Source organism: Pan troglodytes, chromosome 3, assembly GCF_028858775.2.
Source record: "Pan troglodytes isolate AG18354 chromosome 3, NHGRI_mPanTro3-v2.0_pri, whole genome shotgun sequence".
Lineage (NCBI taxonomy): Eukaryota > Metazoa > Chordata > Mammalia > Primates > Hominidae > Pan > Pan troglodytes.
Genome location: NC_072401.2, coordinates 8,116,603 through 8,128,946, shown reverse-complemented (window position 1 = coordinate 8,128,946; position 12,344 = coordinate 8,116,603). Strand labels below are relative to the sequence as shown.

At 45.7% G+C, this 12,344-nt stretch overlaps 1 protein-coding gene across 5 annotated transcripts in view; it reads left to right on the top strand.

The window, feature by feature from the left end:
- Nucleotides 1-12,344, top strand: part of AFAP1 (actin filament associated protein 1) — a 181,354-nt gene that overhangs the window by 141,459 nt on the left and 27,551 nt on the right. For all 5 annotated transcript variants that reach the window (XM_009447331.4, XM_009447333.5, XM_016951278.4 and 2 more), the window contains exon 11: nt 4,671-4,816. In XM_009447331.4, coding sequence (XP_009445606.3) covers nt 4,671-4,816 — 146 coding nt within the window. The remainder of the gene's footprint in view (nt 1-4,670; nt 4,817-12,344) is intronic.

Here is a 12,344-nt window from a genome sequence, read left to right as displayed (position 1 = left end):
CCCTGCCATTGCTGGGGGCACAGTAGCTGTGTGCCCCGAGTCCTGGAGAGAAAGTGGTAGCATTTCATACCTTCACAAACGCTTGGACCACTGAGGAAGGTGCTTATTCCTTGAGAGAGCTGAAGTGAGTAGACGCAGTTTCCTGAATGACACGACAGCAAGAATTGGAAGTTTACCCAGTATCACTTCGTGTACAACTATTTTTACAGCTGAAAAGTGACTTCACTTACAAGTGACACATAAAACATCTACAGCCTTCCAATGTAAGCAAGAAGCCTGACCTCATCAGTGGCAAAATGCCGTGAGCCAGCCAATAGAGTTGCAATGCCGTGAGCCAGCCAATAGGGTTGCAATGCCGTGAGCCAGCCAATAGAGTTTCACAGCCGTGAGCCAGCCAATAGAGTTGCAATGCCGTGAGCCAGCCAATAGAGTTGCAATCTATACTTTTTCCAAGATCCTTTTAACTTTTGTTTTGAGATAATTTCAGAGTTACCGAAAAGTTGCAAGGATAGCACGCAGGATGCCTGTGCACCCTTCACCCATATCCACCAAAGACCAACGTTCCCCATGCTTGCTGTCTCTTGCACAGCCCTGCGTGTGCACTCTCCCCCGCGCCCCTTTCTCTCTATGTCTGTATGTCTTTGTGTAGGATTTTTTTCAGAACCTTTTGCAGGTATGTTGTGCTTTTATCCCTAAATACTTTGATGTATATTTGCTGAAAACACCTTACCAGAACCACAGTGTAATATGATCACAGTCAGGAAACTACCATGCATACAGCATGCTGGTCTGAGTCCTAGATCTTCGTCAGGTTTTTCTAGTTATTCCTATCATGTCCTTCAGGAGCAGAAGGAAACCCCAGCCCGTGTGTTGTAGTCCGCTGCCGCGTCTCTTTAGCCTGCTCCGTCTGCCTCGACAACATTGACACTTAGGAAGGCAACTGCTCTTCTGTAAAAGGCTCCCAGGTTTGGGCGCGTCTGCTGTTTCCTCTCCTTGGGATCCAGCAGAGAATTATAGCGGGAGCCCATGGAGGTGGCGGCATGTTTTATGCTGCGTTACATCAGGAGGCCCACAGCGTCTGTGTGTCTCACTGCTCATGATGTTAATTTTGATCCCTTGGGTAAGGTTTCCCCACTGTAAATTGACTGCATTTTTCCCCTCTCTCTAAGTCTCATGTGGGAAGATGCTTTGAAACTATGTAACTATCCTATTATTACTCACAGTTTCACCCACTGGTTCCAGCATCCATTAATGGCTCTTGCCTGTAACAATCATAATGACAGTTTCTAAATGGTGACGTTCTAATTCCGTTATTCCTTCTACATTTATTAGCTAGCATCAACTGCGAGACCATTTTCCTTTATTCCCATTTAATTATTCGTTTGTTTATATATGTATATATCAGTGGGAATTCAGATTATTATTATTATTAATTATTATTTTTGAGACAAGGTCTCACTCTGTCATCCAGGCTGGAGTGCAGTGGCGCAATCTCGGCTTACTGTAACCTCCACGTCCCAGGTTCAAGCGATTCTCCTGCCTCAGCCTCCCGAGCAGCTGGGATTACAGGTGTGCCACCACACCTGGCTAATTTTTTTTACTTTTTAGTAGAGACGGGGTTTCACCATGTTAGCCAGGCTGGTCTCAAACTCCTGACTTCAAGTGAACTGCCCGCCTTGGTCTCCCAAAGTGCTGAGATTACAGGCATGAGCCACCGTGCCCAACCCATAGTTTGTTTTTGTTTTTTTTTTTTTTGAGACAAGTCTCACTCTGTCGCCCAGGCTGGAGTGCAGTGGTGTGATCTCAGCTCACTGCAAGCTCCGTCTCCCGGGTTCACGCCATTCTCCTGCTTCAGCCTCCTGAGTAGCTGGGATTACAGGTGCCCGCCACCATGCCTGGCTAATTTTTTAAAATTTTTTAGTAGAGACAGGGTTTCACCGTGTTAGCCAGGATGGTCTCGATCTCCTGACCTCATGATCCGCCCGCCTCGGCCTCCCAAAGTGCTGGGATTACAGGCGTGAGCCACTGCGCCTGGCCCAGCCTATAGATTTTTAATCAGTGATTATATCCTTTACTGTCGTGACTTATTTTGGTCAAACTATCACAGATTTGGTCAGCAGGAGGCCCTCGGAGCTGGCTGTTTGTCCTTTGCCATGTCCCTGTAATAAAGAGATTATATAGTCCATCATGCTTGGAGCACTTTCCTTACTTTGTGGCACAAGGAGATGCCCCAGGCTCATCCTGTACTTTTCCCTGCTCCAGACCTGGAGTCAGCCGTTCCCCAAAAGCATGTGATTCCTTTTAGTGGAGAATGGCGGAGAGTTGAGAAGCCAGGATCTGGGGGCCAGATGTGCTCACTTCTGCCGGCGGGCCAGAGCTCCTGGGTCTTTTCAGTAGACAAACGCTAGAAACAGATGTGTGGATGTGGATACATACACACACATTCACACGTTTATATGTTATACATATGACAGATACTTACAAGTGTATATATACACGTACATGCATACATACATATAGGCACCCACACACGTCTCTATGTCTGTACCTATCTATGTATTAAAAGCTGTGAGAACTAATACCTCCAACACCACAGTGTTATTTTTTAAAAGCCTCTGAGGACATTTCATACAATGAACTATGAAGAAAACAATTGGTAAACTCTAATGTAATAATATCAATTACATCTTAGATATTAATTGTATTAAAAGATTTTTAAAATGCTTTGATGAAATGGTTATAGTGACATAGGTATAGATTAATCATGGATACATTCTCAATACAGATTTTGTTTGCCGGGTGCGGTGACTCACGCCTGTAATCCCAGCACTTTGGGAGGCCGAGGTGGGCGGATCACAAGGTCAGGAGATCGAGACCATCCTGGCTAACACAGTGAAAACCCTATCTCTACTAAAAATACAAAAAATTATCCGGGCGTGGTGGCGGGCACCTGTAGTCCCAGCTACTCGGGAGGCTGAGGCAGGAGACTGGCGTGACCCGGGAGGCGGAGCTTGCAGTGAGCCGAGATCACACCACTGCACTCCAGTCTGAGTGACAGAGCAAGACTCTGTCTCAAAAAAAAAATAAAAAAAGATTTTGTTTTAGGAAGGACATAAGACCTGTGAAGAGAACACATTTGTGGTTTTTTTTGTTTTAATCCAGGTATTCAAATCAGTTCATTTTAATTTGGCAAACACTGATTCTCTTTTACTCTCTGTAAGGTACTTAATGGGCACTCCTTCCCTTTGTCCTCATGGCCTCATTGTGTATATGGTTAGTAATGATTTGTTATATGGAAAATATCACTAGCCAATTTCTCAACATAAAAAGTAGCTGCTTGTTTGTTAACATCCCTTCCTTTAGAGAGGCCTTTATACATTGCATGGAATATTTACAATTACTTATATTTTGATCAGTGTTAAACTTGTCAAGGTTATAATTATAAAACCCAATTTTCTTTAAGCTCAACTTAGAGATCTTTATTTAAATTAGTAATTTTTATAAGCAATAAATTTTTTTCTTCAACATTCAGTTAACTCATAGATTTGATAGCTTAATTTCTCCTAAACTTTAACCATTATTTGCGTATTTCATTAATCAAAATTTTTAAAGATTTCTAATACCATTAAAAATGTAACTGATTTTCTAAATCACTTTAAAACAATGGCTTAAAGCTGGGCATGGTGGCTCACAACTGTAATCCTAGCACTTTGGGAGGCTGAGGTAGGAGAATCGCTTGAGCCTGGGCGTTCAAGACCAGTCTGGGCAAGATGGTGAGACCCTGTCTCTACAAATAAAAATTAAAAAAATTAGCTGGACTTGGTGGTGAGCACCTGTAGTCCCAGCTGCTTGGGAGGCTGAGGCAGGAGGATTGCTTGAGCCTAGGAGTTGGAGGCTGCAGTGAGCTATGATCACACCACTGCACTCCAGCCTGGGTGACAGAGCGAGACCCTGTCTCAAAAAAAATAAATAAATAAAAGGATGGCTTAAAAATTGAACGAACATAATCTTAAAGACATATTTCAGACTTGCAAATTAAGCAGACCAAATGGAGGAGATAGCAAACATCTTAAAAAATGGTGTGCCTAAAGCAGCCCAGTGATTACAGAGTGTCATTTCCCCTGTGGAAACACAATTGATATCAAAGGAAATTACTTTTTTATATCATCTAATCAAGAAACTAAATGACCATTTCAGGCCCATGTAGGGGGGCTCACCCAGGGCTCCTGGTATAAAAAACTTTGCGACCAGTAAAGGGCCTGGAGCTTGGTCACGCTTCCCAAGTCAGGCAGCAGCAGCTGGGACGTGCTCCTTCTCATGGTCAGGTGGTGTTGCCAAAGGCACCCCAGCAACTTCCTTCAGCCGCGATGCAATTAATCCTGTTAATTTTCCTGTCTTACACCCTAGTGCCTTTCCCCACAGTAATGGGAAGGCAGTTTAGGACCTCAGAGTTTCATTCACCTTTGGTGTAATCGGGATGACACTTCCTAAATTAAGGCCTGCTGCGAACGTGACGTTAATCCCATTGCTCAGCCATCTTCCTTCTCGTTTCTTCTTCGGGACATCATGTTTCATCGCCTTTCCTATTATGTGGTCTCTTTATTGACACATTTATGAAAATGTAAAAATCTTTAGTTAAATACAGCCTACCTTTTTTCCCACTTCAACAGGCATCTTCTTCTGAAGACATGGGCAGGTGGATTGGGATTTTACTTGCAGAGACGGGATCCTCCACAGACCCGGAGGCTCTGCACTATGACTACATTGATGTGGAGATGTCTGCAAGTGTCATTCAGACAGCCAAACAGACCTTCTGGTAAGACCCACTGCCATGTGAAATGGCACCACAGTTCAGTAACTATCTTTTCCCTAACTTAGCTTAACTTAGTTTTTGTGTGAGGATATAGACCCAGAAGAAAAACTAAAGACTTTCCCTTTTGCATTATCTTAAGCCAAATTTTGCAGAAATGTTTTTGTCGTGTCAACCCACTGGGTTTTCTATTCGAGCAGCGTGTGGCAAACTTGCATGAAGGACTTAGATAGTAAATATTTTTGGTTTTGTGGGCCACACGTTTCCTGTTAATAACCACTCAGCTCCCGCTGCAGCTGGACACCGTACATAAACGAATGGGTGTGTCTGTGTTCTAATAAAACTTTATTTGCAAAAACAGGCCGTGGCCTGGATTTGGCCAATAGTTTGCTGACCCCTGTATTAGGGGAACAGTTCTACGAAGCAGAAATGATTCTACATATTGCTGTAATGAGGACTGAGTTTTCAAAGCTATCCGTCAAGTACTTTGTAAATTTAAATTGTGATTTTTTTTTTTAAAAAAAATGCTGCAGTCATCTATAAAAACGTCCTTTTGAACAGTGAATATTTCTTTAACATAATGATGGCAGAATATTTGTAGCAGCAGTTCTTGGTATGGTCCACAGAACCCCTGGGGATTTTCCAGACCCTTTCTGGCAGTCTGCAGGGTTAAATTATTTTCATAATATACTAAGACATTGTTTCCTTTTTCCACTGTTGGGACATTTGCATTAGTGATCACTGGCTGGCAGCTTCGCACCAATAGTCGCCCTTCGCCGTATTAATAATCATTGTCACTGCCAATGTAAATAGTCAAAGAATTTTACCATTTGCGATAGTAAAAGAAAATGCTGGTTTCACTTAAGATGTCCTTGAGGAAGCAGTAAAAATGATGACTTTTTCTATAAAGGATCAGATAGTAGACATTTGCATGAAGGCTCTGAAGCCCGTGGGTTTTTCCTATTCTGCGTAGCGTGATGAGAGGCCACAGAGAGCATGCAGGTGTGTCCAATGACGGTGGTCCTGTTGAGGAACAGCTCAGACAAGTGAGGTGCTCATAGAACTAGCTGCCTTGATTTTTTTTTTTCATTTTTACTTTAAAAAGCAACAGACAAACTAGTTATTTGCACATAGGCATTTGCAGATGTTTTCTTGAAAATGAGCTAGCTACACCCATCATCTCTAGGCAAACAGTTGGCAGTATTTGTTGCTTATGATACATTTAAGCTTTCCTTAGAAATTAGAATTCTGGAAAATTTGCATCTGCCGTGGTGAGCTTGCCAGCTACTCAGCACCCATAGACTCCTGCTGAGATCTGTAGTCATGTCAGTGAGCAGTTTTTTTTGATGTTGTATAATGAAGGGTGTCAACGTTTGAAAGATCGGCAGAAGTCATGCTTGGGGAAAGATCTATTCCTAGTGCAAGATAAACGACTGGATTTTAATGTGAATCGATTGATCTGCTTTCCGACTCCATGGCAGTTGGCGGTAAGAGACCACCACTTGCTGCGTTTTGGTGTAGTCCCGAAGAAGTGTCACTACAGCTCAGAAAAAGCAATTAAAATGTGCCCCACTTGTCCGGCTTACATCTGTTTGAGGCTGGATTTTCTTCACATACTTCAACCAAAAGAGCATTTTGTGACAGAGGGCAGAAGCAGGTGTGAGAATCCAGCCACCTTCTATTAAGCTGGACATTAACTGGGTTTACAAACATGTGAACACTCTGCCACTTTCTGGTTCGTTATTGGCGTTGCTGGACATTAACTGGGTTTACAAACATGTGAACACTCTGCCACTTTCTGGTTCGTTATTGGCGTTGCTGGACATTAACTGGGTTTACAAACGTGAACACTCTGCCACGTTTTGGTTTGTTATTAGGGTTTTGTTGTTGTTGGTTTTTTTTTTTTTTTTTGATTAAGGGTCTTGCTCTGTTGCCCAGGCTGGAGTGCAGTGGCACAATTATGACTCATTGCAGCCTCGACCTCCTGGGCTAAAGGGATCCTCCCATCTCAGCCTCCTAAGCAGCTGGGACTACAGGCATGTGCCACCATGCCTGGCTAATTTTTTTTTTTTTTTTTTTTTTTTGGTAGAGACGGGGTCTTATTATGTTGCCCAGGCTGGTCTCAAACTCCTGAACTCCTGGGTTCAAGTGATCTTCCTGTCTGGCCCCCAAAGTGCTAGGATTCCAGGCATGACCCGCAATGCCACTTTTAAGTGAATAACAATGAATGCATTTCTCAGGTTTTAATTTCAAATCCAGCAGGTATTAGGTAGGGCATCTTGGCTTGGGTCCTGCTGTGGTATTTACTAATTAGAACAATTTGGACAAGTCATTCATTACCTGTTAGTACCTCTGCTGCCTTCTGTAGAAAATAGAGATGGTGGGTGAGATAATCTCTGAAACTTGCAGCTCCAGCATCTTTCACCCCTTGACTGCTGCATATGTTTCTCTCATCCTTAGAGAGTTGGGACTGGGGTGAGGGAAGTGAATGAAAACAAAGCTGGTCATGAATTCCATCATCAGCAAGTGAGGAGAAACATACAGACAGCTGCTGGCAGACCCGCCAGTGCTGAGATTACACGACCTTTCAAGTGTGAAGAAGATGGGCTCAGATGCCTGTGCTGTTGGGTTATGCCCGTTTAATATGAACTCCACCATCTAGTTTTTCCACACAAGTGCTATTTATGGGGAATTGGAGCAGTCTTCCTTTGTGTCTTGAATGGTGAATGGATACTCATTTAATGCTTAGCTAGGACATTCTGGGGCTAAGAAATAGTTCTCAAAGTGAAGATAACTTGGCCCATTTTAGGACTCAAGCCACATGTTACATACACCCAGCTAAGGTCAATAGCCTTGACAAGTGGAACTAGTCTTGCACAGATTGTCCATAAAATCCCCAGTAATACTGGAGGTTTTCTACAGTGCACACTGTTCTCACCACTGTCCTTTTGTGTGGAAATCAGGATAGATGTAGTCTAGTACTTACCGTTCTGTTTATACTCATTATTGTTTAATTATATTCTTTCTAATCAGCAAAATATAGGTAAATTATAATAATTCTCCAATTCTTTAAGTACTATGCAGTAAAGAAAGCACATTTAAAGTGTTTTTAAAGAGATATAAGATCCGTAAGTCTATTTTTGCAAAATCTGCCCAACTAGCAGACATAAAAGTGGTTATGGATGTTCACTATATTTATTTGGAAGATACTAAATTTCCATAAAAACCTATCCTACGTCCACATGTAATTGCAAGTATAATCAGCACGCCGATAACCACATTTAAGAGAAACCCTGAATTAAAATCGTTGCCCTAGAATACAGCTTGGCTTTTACTTTATAAATGACTAGAGTATTAATCTAAATCAAATGTGGCAAGGTCACATTTTTGAGAAAGGAATGTAGATTATAACACTAAAAATATTTATTAAAAATATGCATGTAATGAATTTATGGCTGCAGGAATCTTTTCTACCTCGTTAAAATCTTTATAGGAGCTGTCAGTTAGCAATAAAGCTTATTTTCAAGTTTTCTAGCCAAACACTCCTGTAACACTTAAGAGAGATGAGATGTGACAAGGAAACAGTGTTCAAAATATGGTTGCTTGCCAGTGTGATGAATATTCTAAGATTAAATGTTTTGCTTTTATATAAACTGGCAGCCAGTTAATGAATCTTTTCAAGGTTCTTAGGAGAATTCTTTGTGCATTGTACATGACTGAGGAAGAGACGGCAGTAATATATTTTGAAAAGAGGAAAGTGTAAGATAATAATGGAGATTCTCCCAGGAAAAGTGGGATATTTAGGAACTTTAATAATGGTAAACAATCAAAACATATTTTCCTGAAAACCTATTTAAAATGAGATACATAAATTATACAACACAGGAAAATACTCCAGAGTTTTCCTGAAACTCTCTTCAAGTCACACTCAGCTGGGAGCCCCTCAGGAAGCAGTTGGGAGGATGAAGAGGATGGAAAGTGGGCTGGTGCGGAGCGTGGGGAGATGCAGGGATGGGGTGGTGAGGATGAAGAGGATGGAAAGCGGGCTGGTGCGGAGCGTGGGGAGATGCAGGGATGGGGTGGTGAGGATGAAGAGGATGGAAAGCGGGCTGGTGCGGAGCGTGGGGAGATGCACGGATGGGGTGGTGAGGATGAAGAGGATGGAAAGCAGGGGCTGGTGCGGAGCGTGGGGAGATGCAGGGATGGGGTGGTGAGGATGAAGAGGATGGAAAGCGGGCTGGTGCGGAGCGTGGGGAGATGCACGGATGGGGTGGTGAGGATGAAGAGGATGGAAAGCAGGGGCTGGTGCGGAGCGTGGGGAGATGCACGGATGGGGTGGTGAGGATGAAGAGGATGGAAAGCAGGGGCTGGTGTGGAGCGTGGGGAGATGCAGGGATGGGGTGGTGAGGATGAAGAGGATGGAAAGCAGGGGCTGGTGCGGAGCGTGGGGAGATGCACGGATGGGGTGGTGAGGATGAAGAGGATGGAAAGCAGGGGCTGGTGCGGAGCGTGGGGAGATGCACGGATGGGAGGCAGTTCTCTTGGCCACCCTTTCCTCGGAGTCCCGGGAGGTTATTGTGAAATAGCTCCCCTTGACTCTCTCCTGGTTTTGGTGTAACAAGTGGCATGTGGCCTCTTAACTTCATTTCCACTTCTGTCTTTGGCTGCAAATCCTATTGTGGAAAGACACCAAGCACAAGACCGAGGCCTCGTGTTTAGTTGCGACCCCAGGCCCTGCCCTCTTGGGGACCGGGCAGAGTTGTCCTCACTGGGCCAGGTCCCTCTCTGTAGGGTGAAGGGTGACTAGCTGCTGGCTAGGCCTCCTCCACTTAGGACATTCTGTGTGCCTGTGACCCCTAATCCCTGTGCTCCCAGGTCCTGCCAGATGAGCCTGTCAGAGGCATCCTGCAGTGGCTCTTCCCAGCACAGAAGCAGGAGTGGAGCCCCCCAGGGCCTCTGTTCTGACCCCATCCTTTGTCCCTGCTGCAGCAGGGCGAGTGCAGGGCATATGCTGGAAACTGAAGATGCAAGCCCGTGAGAGACGTGCCTGCCGCTGGAAGGAGAAAGACCCAAGGCAGTACGGCCCAGGGCACAGGGGAGGGGATGGTCCCTGTGGCCAGGCTTTATTCATTCCTCCATTTACTGCCTCTCACTGACAAAAAGTATACATAGCGCTGTCTCCCTAAAAGCCTTCCAATGAGGCATTTAATTAGAAAACCTTAAATATGTATTTTTTAAAAATCAAAATCTTTTACTGTGGAACTCTTAAATGTTCAAGTTTTGCTGTGCCTTTCCTTCTTGTATGTTTTCTTCTTCATTTTATTTTCCTACGTATACTTTTATGTACTTTAAGTTTAGCATATATTAATTTTTTATAAGCAAAGGAAAAAGTTTATAAATTATAATTGAGGAATGTGTCCAGGCAGCAAGCCGTGCATGGCGTCCCTCCCCAGCATGGGGCGCACGCGCGCTCTGTGAGGAGCCATTTCCGCGGCCCGCACTGCGGAAGCCCAGCCCGGAGCCCCAAGCCCGGTACCTCCCGAGGCTACGCTGCCAGACTTCTTACCAAAGAGGCGGGCTTCACTTGCCCCTGTGTTTCTCTCCCCGGTTTTCACTTACGCTGTGTTTTCTTCATCTGGTGATCACAGAAGCGCAGGATCCTATGAAATACCCACACTAGCAGGAAATGCTGTCGGGGTGGTCCCTTCCCTGGGATTTACATTGTTAGTCCTGACCCGTGGCTTCGGAACCCGGCCGAGGCTCTAGGCACCTGCCCCTGCGTGAGGACCCCTGTGTGTGCCCGCATGGTCCCTGCGCTCCTGAGGCCGACCCTCCAGTGGGGAGAGCAGGCAGGACGCAGATGCAGGGCGGTTGCCCTGGGCCCGGAGGGGAGGGAGGGGCCGCCTCCTGGGGGGCAGCACCCACGTGGAGACCTGGGTGCGAGGGGTGTCAGGAGAGGAGTTCGGCAGACAGAGGGGCTGGGGGAGCCGCCAGAGCCAGGGGAGTGCCGGGGCACCCAGGAGACTGACCGAGCGCAGGAAGCCACAGCGCAGGGACGGAGCAGAAACCCAGTCCCTCGGAGCCCCGAGGCCCTGGGCAGCACCTTGCGACTTCAGAAGCCCCTCGGGGTGTTGGGCGGAGGCTGGCGTGGCCCGGCCTGCCCTCCTTGAAGGGGAGTGAGCCGTTCCCTCACCACAGGCTCCACACTGTTGGGCCTCACCTCTGGCCACTAAACGGGCAGGTCTTTCCCATGCCAAGCAATTCTCTAGGTTTCTGTGGGCACCAGCTGGGTGTGCTAATACATGAACTCAACCCTCAGTGGTCTTCCGGGAGGCAGCGTCAGGCTCCCCAGGTTAAGGGACCAGTCCACAAAGCTGACTCCACTTCAGATGCCAGTCACAGGTCCAGGATATCACCTGTGCGTCTAACCAATAGGTTGTGAGTTGGAGGTTCCCACGACCCCTCCCCTCCAGTTCAGTCATTGCTAGAACCCTCACAGAACTCAGGAAGAGCTTGCTTACTGGATTACCAGTTTACTATGAAAGGACACAGTTCAGAAGCAGTGAGGGAAGAGGTGCGCCGGGCAAAGCATGTGGGGCACAGCGCTCCCGTGCCCTCGCTGGGCGCACCACGCTCCCGGCACAGCCGCATGCACACAGTCCAGAAGCTCCGGGAACCCCATCCTCTTGGGTTTTTATGGAAAGTTCCAGCCGTAATCACAGGGTTGGTTTCCCTGGCAACCAGCTCTCATCCTACTCTTCATGTAGGAAATTCCAAGAGTTTTAGGAGCCCTGACCAGGAACTTGGGACAAAGACCAAAATACATATTTATTATGCCACAATAGCACACCTTCTAAAGGATTTCTCGGGCCGCTGTCAGCGGCTCTCAGAAGTTGAGGAAATTTCAGGGAAGAGGTGAAGAGATGTGGGGTGGCAGTGGTGCTGATTGACTACTAAGAACTCCATAAATATTTGTTGAATGAGTGTTCCAGAAAGCTTATAGAACAGGGGTCCACGAATTTTTCCCAAAAGAGACCAGACAGTAACTTTCAGCTTTGCAGGCCATGTTGTCCTTCTGGAAGTAACACACTTGTGAAAGAGGCATGTGTTCCAATAAAACTTTATTATGAACACAAGCTGTGAGAGGAGTTGGCCACTGTGAAAGACGGATGATAATCAAAACGCTTGGTATTTCTGAACACCTGTTATTTGCAGACTTTGCTGCGTGTACCTAGCGTTGGGGCCACAGTGAGAGACGGATGATAATCAAAACGCTTGGTATTTCTGAACACCTGTTATTTTCAGGCTTTGCTGCGTGTACCTGGTGTTGGTTACTGGCGATCTGTGCCGCAGTTCTGCAGATTATGTGCCATCCTAATTTTATAGGACAGTCCCTCCAACGCATCATCTCATTTCTGCCGAGATTCTGTCTAGTATTTCTTCTCTGCCCCTGTGACCTCTGACATAGCCTTGGGCATAAAGTCAGAACTCATTAAAGACTTGACTGATTGGAGTAAAAGGTGGTCAGGTTATG